The sequence below is a fragment of the Ruditapes philippinarum genome, unplaced genomic scaffold (genome assembly GCF_026571515.1).
Source record: "Ruditapes philippinarum isolate M1 unplaced genomic scaffold, ASM2657151v2 ctg12817_1_1_1_1, whole genome shotgun sequence".
NCBI lineage: Eukaryota > Metazoa > Mollusca > Bivalvia > Venerida > Veneridae > Ruditapes > Ruditapes philippinarum.
Genome location: NW_026859531.1, coordinates 72430 through 87922, shown reverse-complemented (window position 1 = coordinate 87922; position 15493 = coordinate 72430). Strand labels below are relative to the sequence as shown.

At 32.3% G+C, this 15493-nt stretch overlaps 1 protein-coding gene across 1 annotated transcript; it reads right to left on the bottom strand.

The window, feature by feature from the left end:
- Positions 1-836: 836 nt before the first annotated feature.
- LOC132756873 (uncharacterized) lies at positions 837-10921 on the bottom strand. The gene is made up of 4 exons (XM_060748017.1): positions 10312-10921; positions 9618-9877; positions 3007-3230; positions 837-2671 (listed from the first exon to the last, which is right to left on the bottom strand). Exons 1-4 carry the CDS (start codon positions 10812-10814, stop codon positions 1100-1102), a joined length of 2559 nt encoding a protein of 852 aa, XP_060604000.1. The 5' UTR covers positions 10815-10921; the 3' UTR covers positions 837-1099.
- Between the last annotated feature and the right edge of the window lie 4572 nt (positions 10922-15493).

Below are 15493 nucleotides of genomic sequence, written 5' to 3'. Positions count from 1 at the left end.
TTCTCTTGGCAAATCCTTAAAAACTTAAAATGTGACCTAACGATGAAAAAGCATATTTATATTTAAATATATCTGAATGTTATATAACTGGGAAAAAAATCTTATTGTAAAATTAAATTTATACCCAAGTGAAATTAGCTAACAATATCTTACGTCATATACTAATTAGGTAGACAGTTAATTATTTGTAAACCTTCTCCGCTGTTTAAATTGTTTTGTACATTTATGCTATATTCTGTCTTGCCATATATAATGTATTGTATATCCTCGTGGGCTATGAAACCTTATGGATTATTGAAAAATAAACTTATGAAACTTAAACTTTTCAAACTTATTTAAAATCTAAGTCTGTGATTTAGGCGTTGATATTTTGACGCACTATTCCGTACCAGCACGATACAATTTTTTACAGATATATAGTCGATTTGCCAAGAGCAAAAGCAAAGACTGGAACCCAGGCTAATAAAATCTAAATACAGGTACATTTCAATGTAACATATAACATGTTACTTAAGCGAAAAGGACCGTCAGCATTGTTTGAAACTTGCTGGATATGTAACAACAATTGTCTAGTTAACTATCAGGAACTTGGTTGAAGTGCATTTTTATTGAATTTTTTATCGCCTTTCTGTTTAATTTGACGTTTATGTATGCTGATTTTTTTGTACGAAAAACAAACTTTCTTCTTATTTGTTAGCATGATTAATAACTTCATAATGAATTGTAAACAGACGCATGTAAAGAAAAGTACGTCAGGCGTTCAAAGGCAACGCGTACGCTGCGCCAACAAAAATAAATACAGCTGAGAGTTATCATTGCGTTGTATAAAATAAAAATATCGATAAAAATATGTTTAAATATACAGCATTAAGGACAACAATATACACAGGGAATAAAAAATATAATACAACAACAGACACGCACGTACAAAACAAACATATCAATTTAGAAAAACGCGACTTATATCTGCGCAGTCACATCTACTAGACAGCAAGAAAATAGGACCCGGCGTTTATCATGACAGGATGATAAAATATATAGGCAGAATGCTGAAATGGCATTAATAGTAAAGTTTACCGCGGCCAGAACTTGAATTGTATCATGTTCTTATTTCTTGAGAACTTTTTTCTGCAGTCAAAGGAACGAGTAAAAGCAGAAGAATAATTCCTTGTCCGCCAACAAAGACATCAAACCAATAATCAAATGCCTGGAATGTTACAAACTCTTTAAGAATGCCAACTATCCATGTAAGGGCAACAACTATAAGCAGATGAAAGAAAACAAAAGCATACCAGTATTTTCTGTCTGGGAAGAACGCGGTGGTTTGTGTATGTTTGATTTTAGTAGCAATCATACAATTAATTACAATGTTAAAAGCTACAGTTGCAAGGATGGGCAAAGCAAACAAAAGTCCCTTCATTAAGACCGTATTGATATGACATTGGCCTGCACCATACCCACTTTTAATTTGATTTGATATGTCCGCATTAGTGAACAAGATATTCACAAAGACAAAGCAAGCCGGTAAGCCATAGACATAAAGCAAAGAAAATATCAAATCTTTACCACACATTTGTATTCTCCTGGACACCATTTCTCTTAAGATGAGATAACAAAAGGCATTGAGAGAAAACACTGAAGTCAACCAGAAATAATGAATAGCAATACCAATGGCCTGACAGAATACCGATTTATCGTTCCATCCGCGTCCAGTCTGAAATGCACCTTGAGCAATGAAGAGATTAAAAAGAGCACATCCGAAAATTACCATTGGGCCATTGTTTAACCTTTTTGCGACACAAAATAATAGGAATACAACCAGAGTGCAGGTTATCGAAATACAAGAAAGTACTAAGGAGATAGTACTCAAAATAGTTGAAGGTTCAGGTTTCAGTTTAGATGCTATAAGTTTATATTGATCAAGGCAAATAGAATATGTCCGTAATAGTCCGTCGTCCAAAAGCTCTACATACGAATTTACAAATGTTTTGACAACAATTCTATATTTTTTGACAAATGCGGTATCTTCCATGTATGGTTCTTTTTCATTGTACATATTAAATAACCTGGAATATTCTGTATCGTCCAACGTAAAATGTGGACAAACAAAAGGCATTTCAATAACGGTTGTGGTTAAACCGTTAGAGTTTGTTTCGAATAGAATTTTGCTGAAATGTGTCTTGTTATTAGGAGCTAATCTTTCAAGGGAATCGAACATTTGGGTCCTGTTATCAGGTACTAATATAATGTTTATTGTTTTTTCGTGTTCGGGGTCTGTGGTAACCGTAAAATTTAATTCAATTCCATGAGCAAGGCTCTGAAGTGCATTGGCTAATCTGTCTTGAGTACAATTAATGTCCCATACTGTAGGTGCGTTTACTTCAACATTAAAGTAGTGTAAAGTAAGAGAATGCCTATGAAAGTAAGCTGTCACGGAATTCAACTTATAATTTCGGCATATATCTCTGGTATAAGTTACATCTAATATCCTATTGAATAGATATTCTAGAGTAATAGCATCTAATGACATACTAAATGGTATGAGTTCGGAAGGAAAACACATTATATTGAATTTGTATTGAAACTTGCTTGACACTGCAAAGGGAGGGGTTTTGCAAATTCCGTTTAGGAAATAGTTAAGTCGGGGACAAATTGCAGCTCTACACACGTCCTGAAATAAAAAGAAAGAGAAAATAAATGCTAAATATTTTGTTAGATTTATCTGTAAAGCTATAATAATGGTGATATACAATTCACAGTTAATACTACTTTAGTATATAAGAAAGAGAAAGCAAGTAATTTTCTATATTACTTAAGTATAAAAGAAAGTGAAGACAAGCATGTTTCCGCATTAAATGCCAACATTAAATGCCAAGTAATGTGAAAAACAAGTTATTAACTAGTTTGAACAACACACACCTCTCGGCAAAAATAATTTGTGTTAAGATATATGCCGGACAACATATGACACAATAGCAATATATGATACAATTAATGAAAACCTACAAATATTTCGTCGAATTCTTCGTTATCATCACACATTCCACTAGGAGCTGCTTCTGTAAGTGGCGAAAAGTCAGTTTGCAAATCCATGATTTCAACGAACTCGGTCGTAAAACGGTCGAATAGAGATCGTAAGCAAGATGGAGGCACTTTTTCATCTTCTTTATGATTACATATAAAACAATATACATTCTTGTAAACCACTCTGAAAGATGTCAAAGGAAAATCTGAAATTGACAAAGGTATAAATATGGTAGGATGTATAGTAAACAAAACTCCACTATACAAACTCCCTCAGAAGAATCGGTACAAACGATTATTTCTTCTGGTTTATCGATTCATGGAAAAAATAGAAAATGAGAACTAAAATTTCTTCAAATTGTTAGTCATTTGCTACAACTACGAAAGTATGTTTAGTAGGCGATGTGACTTTTTGAATATTATTAAATGCGTCCCTAGTTTAAATATGCATAAAATATGCATTACCAAGAACCTTTACCACTTTTAAAACTTCTAAACTAGAAAGTTTGTGTCAGTATTTTAACGGTTCTTAAGATTTTAGTTTTAGAAAACGCCTTTACAATATTATTATTTTATAGTATTTTGTCGCATGGCTTTGTTTTTTTTTTTTTTTTTTTTTTTTTTTGTTTGGTTTCTTTTCTCTCTGACCCATTATACTCGGTACACTTCAATTTAGGATTTGAAAACTGTATTGATATAATACAGGACAGTTTTTTCACTTTATTCATATAGGAAAAATCTCAGTTGATAAATAACAGTTGAGTTTGTTTTTTTTTCACCTGAGTTTTTACGGAGGGTCAAAGGGGGCATCGGTAACACATTCAAATTAAAATAAAATAAATAAAAGGGGCATAGGGTAATTCATTAAAATAAAAAAGAAACGTTATGTTCCTGACAAAGTTAACAGTGCAATGAACACTTTGGCAAAAATCCAAAATTAGGCAAGGCCAAGATATGTTTCTTTTGTAAAGCACTCTAGTGGGGCGGGAAATTGAGAAAATAGTGCAAATTGTGATACAAGCATGAAACTTTCAGGAAATCATCTTTAGACCATGTACATTTCAAAAGTGAAGTGGGCCCAAAAATATCTCTGCTCATTCAAGATGGTCGCCATTTTCAAAATGGCCGCCATATAAATTTGAGTACATTCTAGCTCATTCATTCCAATTTTTTGTACATACATTTAACTCACACCAAAAGCATGCATATAATTTCTCCTTTTCAAAAATTTAAATCTCACAAAATTTCTCTTTCATACTTCTTCCAAATCCAAGATGGCGTCCAATATGGCCGTCAATTTTGTGCAAAACTGTTATATCATTTTTATAGTATAATTTGTTGCACAAATTATGTTTATTATGATAAAAAAGGTGTTAACACATATCAGAGATAATCAAATTATATGTTAATCTCAATAAAAGTAAACATTTTAAAAGTTTTGTCTAAAAATATCTTTAGAAAAGATCAAGAAAAAATTCCATTTTTTCATATTTTTCAAATTTGATTTTCTAAAGTAATGCACAAAGTTAAAAAAGTTACTTTATATCTTAAACTGTATTTGACATTTTATTAATATCATGTGTTTACTGTTAAGAATGTAAGAAAAGCATTAAATCTGCAGGTTTTATATTTTGTGAAAGTGGGTGGGGTAATTTTATATGATAATTGTGAAAGAAAAAACAACAGAAAATCTACATAGCCAAGTTCATTCTATTTCTTTGCCTTTTTACTTTTCTATGAATTCTTATGCAAATGTTCCAACTTAAAAAGTACTTTTTATTGGATGATTTTTTTTTTGTCTTCCTTCGGGCCATTTGGTGGCACATACAAACATGTGTATACATTCAGTTATTAAATTTGGTTGCATGATACTTCTTGTTTCAATATATTTGATATCATATATTAATTGTTAATCGTAAAGACATAAGAAGGCAATAAATCAACTAAACGTGCTTAATTAAAGCTACATTAAATGAATATGTAGAAATAGTTTTGCTGTCGGCCTAAAAACCAAGCATTCTACAGTTTCAGTAACCTTTTTAACAGTATCGTTGTAAATCTCATCAAAGATTGTTCATAGATTAGGATTTTAATTGGAAAACCCCACGGTAACACTAAAGTTCGTATACGAATTTTAACATGCAAATGAGGACTATAATCAGCTCGTGTATGCGCTTCGTCACGGTGTTATAGTAGCTATCTGAAACACAGCAAATATATGACACACTTTAACCGTTTAAGCTTCACGGTGCACAAGGCCTGGGGTTCAGAAAAAAAAATATCTCATGAAAAAGATTAGATTTGTATGAAAACATCCGTTAAAATGCAGAAATATACCGTTAAATAATGACTGCTACTTATAGCCATGTTTGTTGATTTAATATTGATGTACGGATGATCCTAAAGGCGGAGTTTCTCATGCAAACAGAAATTGTACTTCCGAATTCGCCACAATGAGGTTGCACATTTGTATGCTCATTAAACTCATTTTGGTTGCCTGGACACCAAAATAAGATCTTGAGTCGATATGAAACCCAATTTATTAATGAAATGTCGCTTTTTTCTTTTTTTATGAAATATATTTAATGCAACTTTAAAATAGCAAACATGTACTTGAATGTAAGGTATAAAGGTAGTCCATAAACGCATATTTTTGACTCCTCCACAATTTTATATTTATAATATAAACATGGCTTAAAAGCCAACAAAATGTATGTGATGTGAAACATATATATCAATGATATGGCCTGGCCTGCATGCATCTTTTTGAAAAGTTAAGATACAAACTAAGTGTACTAGTATTTCCTAAAGTAATCATATCTTATTTTTCTTTCAATAAGAGGGTAATGATGACCCCTGGATCACTCACCTAAGATCATTGTTGGAAAAAAGGTAACAAGATCATTTTGGGAATGTCAATTATGTCATTACACACATGATTTGTGTCATAATTGAATCCGGTTGCTTTTAAAGAAACATGCTCAATATCTGCTTTCAATCTTTTTATTTCCCACAAGAGAACTTTTATAACCATATCTATATACGAGTCCATATAACTAAGTGACCTTTTGTGTTTGGTAAAGTTGGACCATGTTGTCCATGATATATCATTATTATAACATCATTATGATGATGCATGATTACTGTATATGCGTCGGATAGTTTAGGTTAAGAGAAAACAGTTTTATTACAGTAGTCTTTGTAAATTTAGTGATACCATTGCAAAACCATTTTAGACTGCAGTAGCATCATACAAATTTATGCATGTTATATCAGTCTACATCCCAAATATCTTATTTCAAGTCAATGAAGTTTAACACTAGATGTTTTTAATGTGTTTTCCTATACAAGTCTGTGAACCCAGGTGGCTCTATGAGCATGATTCATTAAATGTGTTAATAAAGACCCAAGGTGGTGCTACATGCCAGCTTAGTACCTGTGCTCTATGCATTTTGATTTTTGAGAAGATTTTTTTATTGCATGTACACTTAATGATACAAAAGTGTTTTATGTAACTTTTAAAGAGGTCTTCTTTACTTGGCAAGGTTATATTTTGACTATATAAGCTCTAGGCATTACAGTTTGTTTGTTTGTTGATTTTTTTAATAACATCAACAACAAAACAACTTCAATGCGATTCCCTACACAAGTCTTTAAAAACTGTGTTCCTCGTGAGGGCCTTTAAATCATGTCCCTGCAGTCCAAAATGGCTTTCCCTGTGACTTAGTTTACATTGACTTATATATTAAAATTCTTCTCACAAACTATGTGCACAGAGAAGAGAAAATGTCGTATATCATAACATTGTGATGCTATATAAAGATTATAAACATAGGGTCAAAATCACTTAGTTTACATGGACTCTTATTGGAATATAGTTATATGAGTCTTCGTGTAGTTCTGAGAGCCTAGTCATTGGACATGATTCTTTAAACCATGACTGGTGAAAAAAAGATACTCCTTATATGATTTTAGCATTCTTCAGTATAAAAGAATTATAGACCTTTTCCAGCAGTGGGTCTTAGGCGCGTGATCTAGGGCCAACAATGCTCTCTTGTTTTATGGGAAAAATAAAGTAGGAATACATTTAGTATATATTCCAAAGTATAAGCTATGTTTGTTATGTGGGTCAAGCGGTTTTATTGATACCTATTTTAGCACACCTAGTCATTAGATAATATGATGTATCAGTCGCCTAAATTTTTGTTTCTTTTGAAAATATCATGTCTACATAAGTTATTAGAAATGGACGGTACTTCCTCAATTATACTTGGTTACAATGATGTGCAAGTAAATATAACTTTGAATCATTCTGTTACAAGCTTTTAGCAAGACTAAATTGTGCAGGAAATAATTGTATTCATAAATAGACAACATTTCACTAAGGTCGAGGCATGATTTTATCTAACATATGGTTCGATATTTAGTCTTCTTTCTGTACAATTATCAAGTTATATTATGACTATTGAAACAACTTATATCATGCAAACACATTTAATAACTGAATGTATACATATAATTGTATCTGCATTTATTGATATTTTAGTACACCCTCTAGACCTGAAGGAAAACAAAAATAACTTAATACAATAAAATACTTTTACAGTGAATATTTGCATAAGAATTCTTAAAAAACGTTATTTTGTACTACAATTGTCTGATAAATTTACCCCACCCACTTTTAATAAGTATAAAACCTTCACATTTTTGTTTGTTTTTGTTACAATTATACAATAAAACATAGTGTTGATTGAATATCAAATACACTTTAAGAAACTATGAAACTTTTGTAATTTTGTACATAGACTAGAAAACCATGTTAGAGAAAAATGAAAAAATGGCACTTTTTCTTTGATTTTTTTAAAGATTTTTTTTGTATAAGAAACTAAAAACATGACTTACAATGTGGTTAACCTAAAATTTGATTTTTTTTCTAATATATTTCACAATTTTATATGGAAATACGCATACCGTGTGCAAAAAATTATACTTCAAAAGAGATATATCAGTTTTCATTAAAATTGGCAGCCATATTAGACGCCATCTTGGATTCTGAAGAAATATGCAAGAGAAATTGATTAAAGATTTAAATTTTTGAAAAGGGGAAACTATATGCATGCTTTGGTGTAAGTTTTAGGTCTGTACAAAAAATTGGAATAAATGATCTATTATGTATATCAAATTTATATGGCGGCCATCTTGAAAATGGCGGCCATCTTGAATGAGCAGAGATATTTTTGGGCCCACTTCACTTTTGAAATCTACATGGTCTAACGATAATTTCCTGAAAGTTTCACGCTTGTATCACAATTTGCACTATTTTGACAGCAGAGACCTTATTTCCCGCCCCACTATAGTACTCTAAAGTACTCCATGAGATCTATCTACCTACAAAGTTTCTTGCTGATACCTCTTGTGATTTCAGTTACGGTTCTTTTACATTGCATATTTACCTAATGAGATATATCTACCTTAAATAATGTTTCTTGTTGAAATCTCTCATAGTTTAAGAGATATGTCCCGGACAAAGATCACATTTTAAAAAAAAATATAGGGCAATAACTCCAAAATGAGGCAACGCATTATTACGGTTCTTTTGCAAAGAACTTCTACTCAATGAAATCTATCCACCTACAAAGTTTCTTGTTGGAACCTCTTGTGGTACTCTCTGCGATAACTTACTTATTATATATATATTTAGCTGTAGGGTCCCTTAGATAGCATTAGCTGGTAAAGCACAAGAGAGGGAAATGCACATAGTTTTTTTCCCTTATTTTTTACACTGATTTCTGTTAAAAGATAACGAAATTGCGATGAAACAGTCATAATATATGAAACTCGTAAGTATGAAACTAGTAAGTTACGGGTGTATAACAGCGGCTAGGCGACATCTAGGCATGTTTCTACAAAACGTCGTCTCAGCTTGACGGCCTCGACATTTTTATGCATATACATCCCTTGATGTCGACACAGCCACCGTTATACACAAGTAACTAACTAGTTTCATATACTATAACTAATACTTATGCTATAGATTTCAAATTATCAGAATTCAGTGTAAACTAAATGACAAATAAAAAGCCTTTGAATTTGTAGTTGACCGGAATTTGAACCACGGACCCTCGAAATACCGTAACGCGACCCTATCGACTGAGCAGTCAGCTTGTCATTTCTGTTGTATTTGCCCGTTGCTATACAGAAACCTTGATCGTCCATTAATTGATTATCAAATTACGGCCAACTATAGCAATAATCAATGAAAATTAAATTATATGGCAAGGTCAATGTCTACTCTGGTCAACTTGAAGGTCTGGTCCCGAGGGTTGTTTTGGCCAAATAAATAGATAAAACACAAAGAACTTAAAGCAAGTAGCAGTATGTTGTGTGAGCTGAGAAAGGTTTAAGTTTTCGGAGGGAACGGCAACGTCGCCATGACTATACCAACAGCTCATTTTTACTTCGATTAAGGCGAGCTAAAAACGCACTTTGTGCTACACAGAAGCTGCATCATACAATTGACTATCATAAGGCGAAACATGTGATCACTGATTGCTCTTGTTTCTCATTAAGATTTAAACGTGAGTCAATCTTACTTAAGTATTCATCTGCGCATGCCTCATATACAGTGTTGTTGAAAACATCCCAGCGACCAGTAACATTGCATGTGGTTATAATATCGGCTTTATAATGTTTTTTTCCACACATCTGTTGATACATTATATCCACTAAGGAAATCGGAGGAAAGGAATAAATGATACAGTTGCTTAGCAAATGTTGATACATTTCTTTAGCAGACATATCAGCCGGAATGTTGTCTTCTCTAAACATGCAATCTGACGCAATCAGTCTCCACCTACAATATATTGTATTGCATATTGTAAATGAGCAACTCTTAAGTATATATCTCGTATTTGATTTGTACGGCAATTAATTAAACACGTAGAAGTGTGCACAAAGAGATTCGTTGTAGCGTGCGATTTTAATACACACAATGCTTTAATATGGGCATATCTATAATGAAGTTTAAAAAAATGAAAGAAACTGTTTTTCCTAACCCTCGATGTTTTAATCAAAAAAATTGCATGCTCTTTGTGTTCTTCGGGAATTATATAGAAACTGTAAAATACGTTGGTTGAACAAAATAAATTTGGAATATAAATGATTTAAGGGGATGCATATGTTTGCCTTTGATAAGCACAGGAAACGTCAATTAACAGTTTTTTAAGGGTTTTTTATTTTTTTATAAAGACATCGTTTTTATTAATATTTACAAATAAGTTCACTTACCTCTTGTAATCGTGAATACCATTGCATTCTGCACACCTTTTATTTTGAAATATAACATTATCTGGTTCAGTGTATACAACTACCAAATCATCCAAAAGTACATCTTCTCCAGACAAAGAAGTGTTGACACTACAGAGCGTGCCATCCAGACAACTCGTCACCATTTCGTAACTTCTCGCTGGAATCTCGCTTTGCCTTTTCCAGTATTCAGAATTCTCATAAAAAATTGAATGGCAAGCATGCTTAAACCGGAAAGTAGTGTATGTAATATCTGGACAGCATTCTCCTTTTTCGAAGCAACTGTTCCAACACGAACATTGAGAACAACATGTCCTTCGATTCTCTCTTTCTTTTTCGACAGTACAAAAATTGATTTCGTTTCTACAGACTTCCAGTCCACGCTGTAAAACTTCAGTACTATAATTTAACGTTGAAACGATTTCTTTGTCAGAAAATATGCAAAAAAGAACAAACACAACGTTATCAATGAATATTTGCTTCATGTCTAATAAGGCTATGGCATAATGTCAAAATCCAACGCACGTCTACTTCCTTTTAAAGCGTATATTTGCCCATCAGATCCGAAATGGTTTCTTTATATACGTATCAATTTCTCTCAAAATATGCATGCTTCAAACTGGGATAATGTCGTGTTATAAAATATTATCGGTACAAGAGTAATATTCTCCTTAAAATATTTATAAATTTTCATTTTTTTTATTGTGTAACAGTATTTTTTTGCACCTGTATCCAATATATATCAAATAAATTGCTTTCGCTCGTGAGTTAACACAATAGTTTGTTAATTTTTTTGTGTGATAAACCATGTGATACCAGGTGAAATTCCATCAATATCGAAGGGTAATTATTTGGAAAACAAGGGAGTGGAAATATCAACATAATACTGTTTTGACATAACATAATAAATTGCTTATAAATTGTTGTCATGATGGCAGTCTTGTTTTAAAATTGAACACGAAACTCAAGGGTATTTTCCTTCTACTATTGTTCAATGGTAAAGAAAATTATAATTTGATTTAATATCAAAGCAGACACACTACTCTTTTGTAATTTGAGGTCCAATTCCAATATCATATCTTAACATCAATTTGTGAGAGCTTAAATCATTTAAATTAGATATTACAAAAAATTATATTACTCGTATGTGTGTCTAAAATATCTGTTTCATTAACTTATTAATTCAATGAAATCTTATAAACAACCCCCCCCCGACACCTGTGGTCCGTCCACAAGGTTGAAATATGTACTGCGATAATCCGTTGTTTGGTGGACAGTTTCACTGTTTTACTTTCTACAAACGTTTTATTAAGTCGTTAATGTAAACTGGTCATCAGCATCGTGTATATTATATAACACCGAAATGTGCAAAGATATGGCAAAAACTAGAAAGTATTTTCTTAAGCCTAGGAAATTAAGTTACGGAATATATTTTTTTAATGAAGATTTTCATTTCAAAATAATTTAGCGTAGATGTGTTCAACACTATGATGACGTGTCATACACAATATACAGACATCACAGTTAGGTCATTATCAAACTATAAGAAGTCATGATATAATAGAGAAACGACCGCTGTGTCCGGTTTGTAACTATCATTCAATAATGAATTCGGAATCAATGTTCATACATGTTTCATGATGTGTGACATATCTAGAGATAATTTGTCAGTCTCTACTCTAACAGTTAATCTAACATTTAAATCTACACCTCTAGAATAGTGTTTCCTAAAAATGAGAATTAATAGATCCCGACCACAATTCTGTATTTTGAAATAAATTGATATTGTTAAACAACTTAAATAATTAACATATTAAACTGACATGTAGTGATAGCCTGGGATTTAGGCATTGATATTGTTTGCGTATTTTTGTACTCGTTCGTGAGCACGTCAACGTTTTTGATAGTGTCGATTTGCTAAACAGAAGCAATAAAAATCTCGACAGACTTGAACCCAGACTTGTGTATTATACAAGTACAAGTTCATAAGACAAAACAAGGGACATGACTTGAAATATTTGCTCACTTGATTCAAGGGAACGCAAATTATTTTATGAAGATTCATTGTACTTGAACGAGGCATCTAAAAGCTAACTATAACGGTGTGTTTCATGCCATGCGCGTGTCAAATAACCGAGAGTTTTCCATTCAAAAAATATCCAGACAGAAAATACTAACTAATTTACTGTTCATATTGTACAATGGACAACAAAACTGAAATTTGAAGGTATATTTAATGTCGCAATGAGCTTGCTATAGCTGTAAGACAAGCATAATATAATGAATTGTGTGGTATATATGGACCTCAGGTCACTTCAACCTCGGTTACTAAGGCAACCATTGCTGCTGTAAAGGTGATACTATAGCAGCATGCAATATTTCAGTAAAAGAGATTTAGAGTTAGAAAATATGATAAACAAGATCAACAGATGGAAACATTTTATGCGCACTTAAGAGCAAAACAAACAGCTCCTTAAGGGTGCCCTAGGCTTTCCGAAAACATACGAGAACTGTGATAGTTGGGTTATTTCTAACTTGCTAACAGGTGCGTGTATTAAGCATTAAAGAATGATCGGTAATAAACAGTGGTTGATAAATATCAATATTGCCAAAATAACTATAACTTCAAAGAAGATGTTGTATGCGATTTTCTTCAATTTATGTGTACGAACATGAAGCGTCCAAGATGTTCAAGAGACCATCATATACATGACAACACCTCCTCCCACAAAACGAGATTGTTAAGTCTTTTTTTTGGGCATCCGTAGTAAGCCATCCGCCTAACAGTAATTATCATCATATTTGTAAGTGCTATATTTGCATATTCTGACCTACTGTTGATAATAATAGATTTTAAGTATTGTTTAAATGTATAATTTTCTTTCTTATTCACTTGACAATACTTTACTTTTTAATACATTATTAACATTTCCCTAAAATCAGTATTAATCTGAAGGTATGCTGCTTCAGAACTTACTTAAATTAAGTTAATATTGACACTGTATTAATTTATGGTTGCTTGTTTGGGTTAAACGGCTTTTTGACACAAGAAGCCGTACTGTGCCAAAACTATGTACATAAAAAGTAATATATTTCTGCACTTAAGATTATGAAAATTGAGAAAAACGGAATCGCTAAAAAACGACCAGAACGACAAAAGTATAAATTATGTAGGCTTGGTTTGATTGGACCTGTTTATTGACGGTAATGGAAAGTGCAAGTTACTGTCTAGGCCCTTTAAACGTAAAAGTGGGTTATCAAAGGAGTTAGTTAAATTTTAGAATACAGGGTTATATCGTTGTAGCACCTGTACGATAAGACGTAGGATTTTAAGATTATTTTGATTCAAGATAAAATTGAATGTATTTCACTTCGAAGTGAAATTTTCATTTATATATCCATTTCAGCGCACCTCGTGCTTTTGAAAAAATTTGTATAGAAATTCACCTTTATTTATAAGATATGTTCAATATTCACTAAACACAGACAACGTCTTTTGTTTAACATAATTTTGTGGCAAGTTTGCCCTTTAAACTAGCAAAATAAAGACAAAAAATGTCCTTTTTTTAACAATGTCTTGTTTTCAGTGACCTCGTTTTATAAAGAAAGTTTATAAAACATTTTAATAAATGAAATTAATATTTTCTAACAAATTATCAAATAATACCATTTGCCCCATAAAACAAATTGATATCTTCGCCGTAACTAATCTAATTCGTAATTTTGAATATTCATAATCATATTGCGTGCAAAATTGACAAAATAAAGAAATTCCAAAAAAACTTGATAATCACAATATGTTTTGCTATATATTACATAACTATAAAAAATATCAAAGTAATTGCCATATTTAAATCATTTTTTGTTTTCTTTACTAAATGTGTAAGTATATTTGTCGAATATACTAGTATGACTTTTCAATTAACACGATAACAGCCACAGAAATCCACATTCATACAATTACATGTAATCCACGAATATTGGAAAGATATCCTCATGTAGGCTTCGGACTGTTTAATATACATGTAATTATTTACGCAAAATTTTATATATGTTTAAACCATTTGTGTTAATACATTATGGGTTTTCCTTCACACAACTACTTGTATCAATTCATAATAATTATCGAACACTCTTCTCTCTTAGCTTTGGTCTGATAATCACTTGTTCAATGTAATATTTCGCAAATAAACGGCCTGTTTGTAGTGCAAGAACTCGAATCATACCAATATGAAGTACTCCGGTGGATTTTGGTACAAAGACCACTACCTGGTTCTCCAGATGCCCAGTTGAAGAACATTTTCTCAAAACCATTTATGGTCAACCATGCCGAACTCGAGTCCTTGCGCTGACCATCAATATAAATATATGTAGTACTGGTAAATCCCTGCAATAATGTCTTGACATCACCATTCTTCAAATCTGAATCAATGTTTATCACGTGACCACCATCTGCCTGGCACTGCTTTTCCGCGTCATCAAACGTTTTCAAATTGACATACAGTTTAAAACAGAATCCATTTTTCGTCAGGCTATAGGCCTTGGGACAAAATCCCTCACATATTCCGATGTCTGTTTCCGTCGTCAATTTATCCCCTGATTGATATCTGCCACACTTTCTCGTTCGTTTCCGTGAAGCTATGTACCCTTCTTACTGCACCACATTCCGACCATTGTGTCCAGTCATAGCAAGGATGGCGATTTTCAAGGTTCCGAATTGCCATTCCTAACAGAGTTATAATTGGCTTATCCAGCATTCTACCCAGCTTCAACAACATTTCGCCGTTAATATCTTCCTCGGCTGTTCCGTTACTATTCTTCAAAGACGCAGAGGAAATGTCCATTTTGACTAATACCACTAAGATGCTTAACACAAAACATAGGTTTCCTCCTCTCATTTTTATTTCAAATAATGTGTTACACCTAACGTGTTATTACTTCGTTGTGTTCAGAGAACGTTTTGTTTCAAAGAATCGATAGTTTAACTTAACGGTATAGAATATTGTTCAAAATGAATGTTCTGTTCTTTGTAGTACAAAACAATCTCTTTATGTTATCCAAGTGCCTTGAATTAATTGCGCACCGCTTAATCTTAGTACTTTGAAAATGTATCCTGACAAATTTGCTTTAAGTTATATACTAAGTTATATCTTGATTGGTGTAA